We start from the raw sequence: 2425 nt of genomic DNA, 5'->3' as shown, positions 1-2425 counted from the left end.
TGATATGATCTGTCTGTTAAATTCGATCTATATTTTTGAACTTATGAACTTTAAATTTTGTTGACTAGAAGATATAATTTCACCTGATGTTACTAAAATCTAACGGAACAAAACGTCTAGTCTTACTATTTTCTGCATGTTTTTAGTAACTGTAAGTTTGTAAACAATTACCACTTTCAACGCCGTCTCAAAACCCTAAGAAATTTCATAAAACCTGATCTTGTAATATAATATTGGAAGAAGAAAATAATGTTATCATGCTTTCTAAGCCTACAGTATAAATGTCCACAATCCCTTGCAGTTCTATCTTCACCACTACACATCACAAAAACTCCAGACTAATAATCAAAACAGTGACATCTTTCTCTCTTAACACAAAAATGGGAACGGCGTCATCAACCTCTCGCTGATCCTCAACACGGAGGAACCTTATGATAGGTTTGGCTCTTCTACGTTCGGTTGGTCGTGGTTTTTATTTTCTATGTAAGATTTGTGTATAGATAATTATGACATCTGCATGTCGCAAATTAAGTTCTCAATTGGAGGGGTCAATATCTTAGATCTAGGATCTGATTATTTAAGACAAATTTACATTACTAATATATTATTATACTAATTAAAATGGATATTAGAATTCTTAAATGAATGTTTTTTCAAACTCTTGTCAAAGAATACAAATGAAACAAACTTTCTTTTATTTGAGAAGAAACGAATAAGAAAATGAAACGGGTACAAAACAACAAATAAGATGGGGTCAATTAATATTAATTAGCTTACCCCTTTTTAAGTAAAAGTGGCTTCAACCTCCAACCCTTGTAGAGTTATAAATCTCTAACAAAAATAAATAAACAACAATGCAATCATTATCTCCGAGCCTACATAAATGTCCACACTCCCGTGTTCACCAAAAGCAACACAAAACCTCTAAACAATTAAACCACAGTGAGATCTTTCTCAGAAGAAAAAAATGGGAACGACGTCATCTAAGTCTAACATCACTCTCTTGCAGATCCTCAACACAGAGGTTCCGTATAGCTACGTGATACTCGCTGCCGCTGCTCTCTTGGCCGTAATTTGCTACTTCTGGAATAAGGGGAAGTCCAAATCTAAGAACAGACCACCGTTGCCTCCAGGACCTTGGCCACTTCCGATCGTTGGAAACCTCCCATTCATAAATTCTGACGTCCTCCACACGCAATTCCAAGCCCTAACCCTAAAACACGGCCCTCTCATGAAACTCCACCTCGGATCCAAACTAGCAATCGTTGTATCTTCCCCGGACATGGCTCGCGAGGTTCTCAAAACCCATGACATCACTTTCGCCAACCACGATCTCCCCGAAGTTGGTAAGATCAACACTTACGGTGGAGAAGACATCCTCCGGTCTCCTTACGGCACCCATTGGAGGAGACTCCGTAAGCTCTGCGCCATGAAGTTGTTCACTACGCCGACAATGGAAGCTTCTTACTCCATTCGGCGAGAAGAAACCAGACAGACCGTCGTTTACATGTCGCAAATGGCCTGCGACGGATCTCCGGTCAACCTCGGTGAGCAAATTTTCCTTTCCATCTTCAACGTCGTGACACGAATGATGTGGGGGGCTACTATTGAAGGAGACGAGAGAACAAGCTTAGGAAACGAGCTCAAAGCCCTAATCTCTGATATCTCCGACATCGAAGGGATTCAAAACTATTCTGATTTATTCCCTTTGTTATCAAGATTCGATTTCCAGGGATTGGTTAAGCAGATGAAAGTCCATGTGAAGAAGCTCGATCTCTTTTTCGAACGAGTTATGGAGAGTCATGTCAAGATGGTGGGGAAGATGAGCGAAGAAGAAGAAGATTTCTTACAATACTTGCTTAGAGTTAAAGACGATGATAAGAAAGCTCCTCTCTCCATGACTCATGTCAAGTCTCTCCTCATGGATATGGTTCTTGGTGGAGTGGACACATCGGTTAACGCATCAGAATTCGCCATGGCAGAGGTTGTAAGAAGACCAGAAGTTTTAAACAAGATCAAAAAAGAACTGGATGAAGTTGTTGGCAGGGACAACATCGTTGAAGAATCACATTTACCTAAGTTTCCTTATCTACAAGCAGTTATGAAAGAGACTCTTAGGCTTCACCCTACGCTTCCTTTTCTTGTTCCTCACAGAAACAGCGAAACCGCGGTGGTTGCTGGATACACAGTGCCTAAAGACTCCAAGATATTCGTCAACGTTTGGGCGATTCAAAGAGATCCTAAGCATTGGGATGAACCAAACGAGTTTAAACCGGAGAGGTTTTTGGATAGCTCACTTGATTTCAACGGGGGTGATTTCAAGTACTTGCCTTTTGGATCTGGGAGGAGGAGTTGCGTGGCGGTTAACATGGCCGAGAGACTTGTTCTGTTCAACATTGCGTCACTTCTTCACTCTTTTGATTGG

At 40.6% G+C, this 2425-nt stretch overlaps 1 protein-coding gene across 3 annotated transcripts in view; it reads left to right on the top strand.

Annotated features, from left to right (window-relative positions):
- Positions 893 to 2425, top strand: part of LOC104718048 (geraniol 8-hydroxylase-like) — a 2819-nt gene continuing 1286 nt past the window's right edge. The window contains exon 1 of one of the 3 annotated variants that reach the window (XM_019230543.1): positions 893 to 2346. In XM_019230543.1, coding sequence (XP_019086088.1) covers positions 968 to 2346 — 1379 coding nt within the window. In that variant the 5' untranslated portion in view covers positions 893 to 967. Of the gene's footprint in view, positions 2396 to 2425 lie in introns of all 3 variants that reach the window. The other 2 variants (XM_019230546.1, XM_019230544.1) reach the window with 2 other exon arrangements.

Source organism: Camelina sativa, chromosome 10 (assembly GCF_000633955.1).
Source record: "Camelina sativa cultivar DH55 chromosome 10, Cs, whole genome shotgun sequence".
Lineage (NCBI taxonomy): Eukaryota > Viridiplantae > Streptophyta > Magnoliopsida > Brassicales > Brassicaceae > Camelina > Camelina sativa.
Note: the sequence above shows the minus strand (reverse complement) of the source record. Positions and strands in the feature narration are given on the sequence as shown.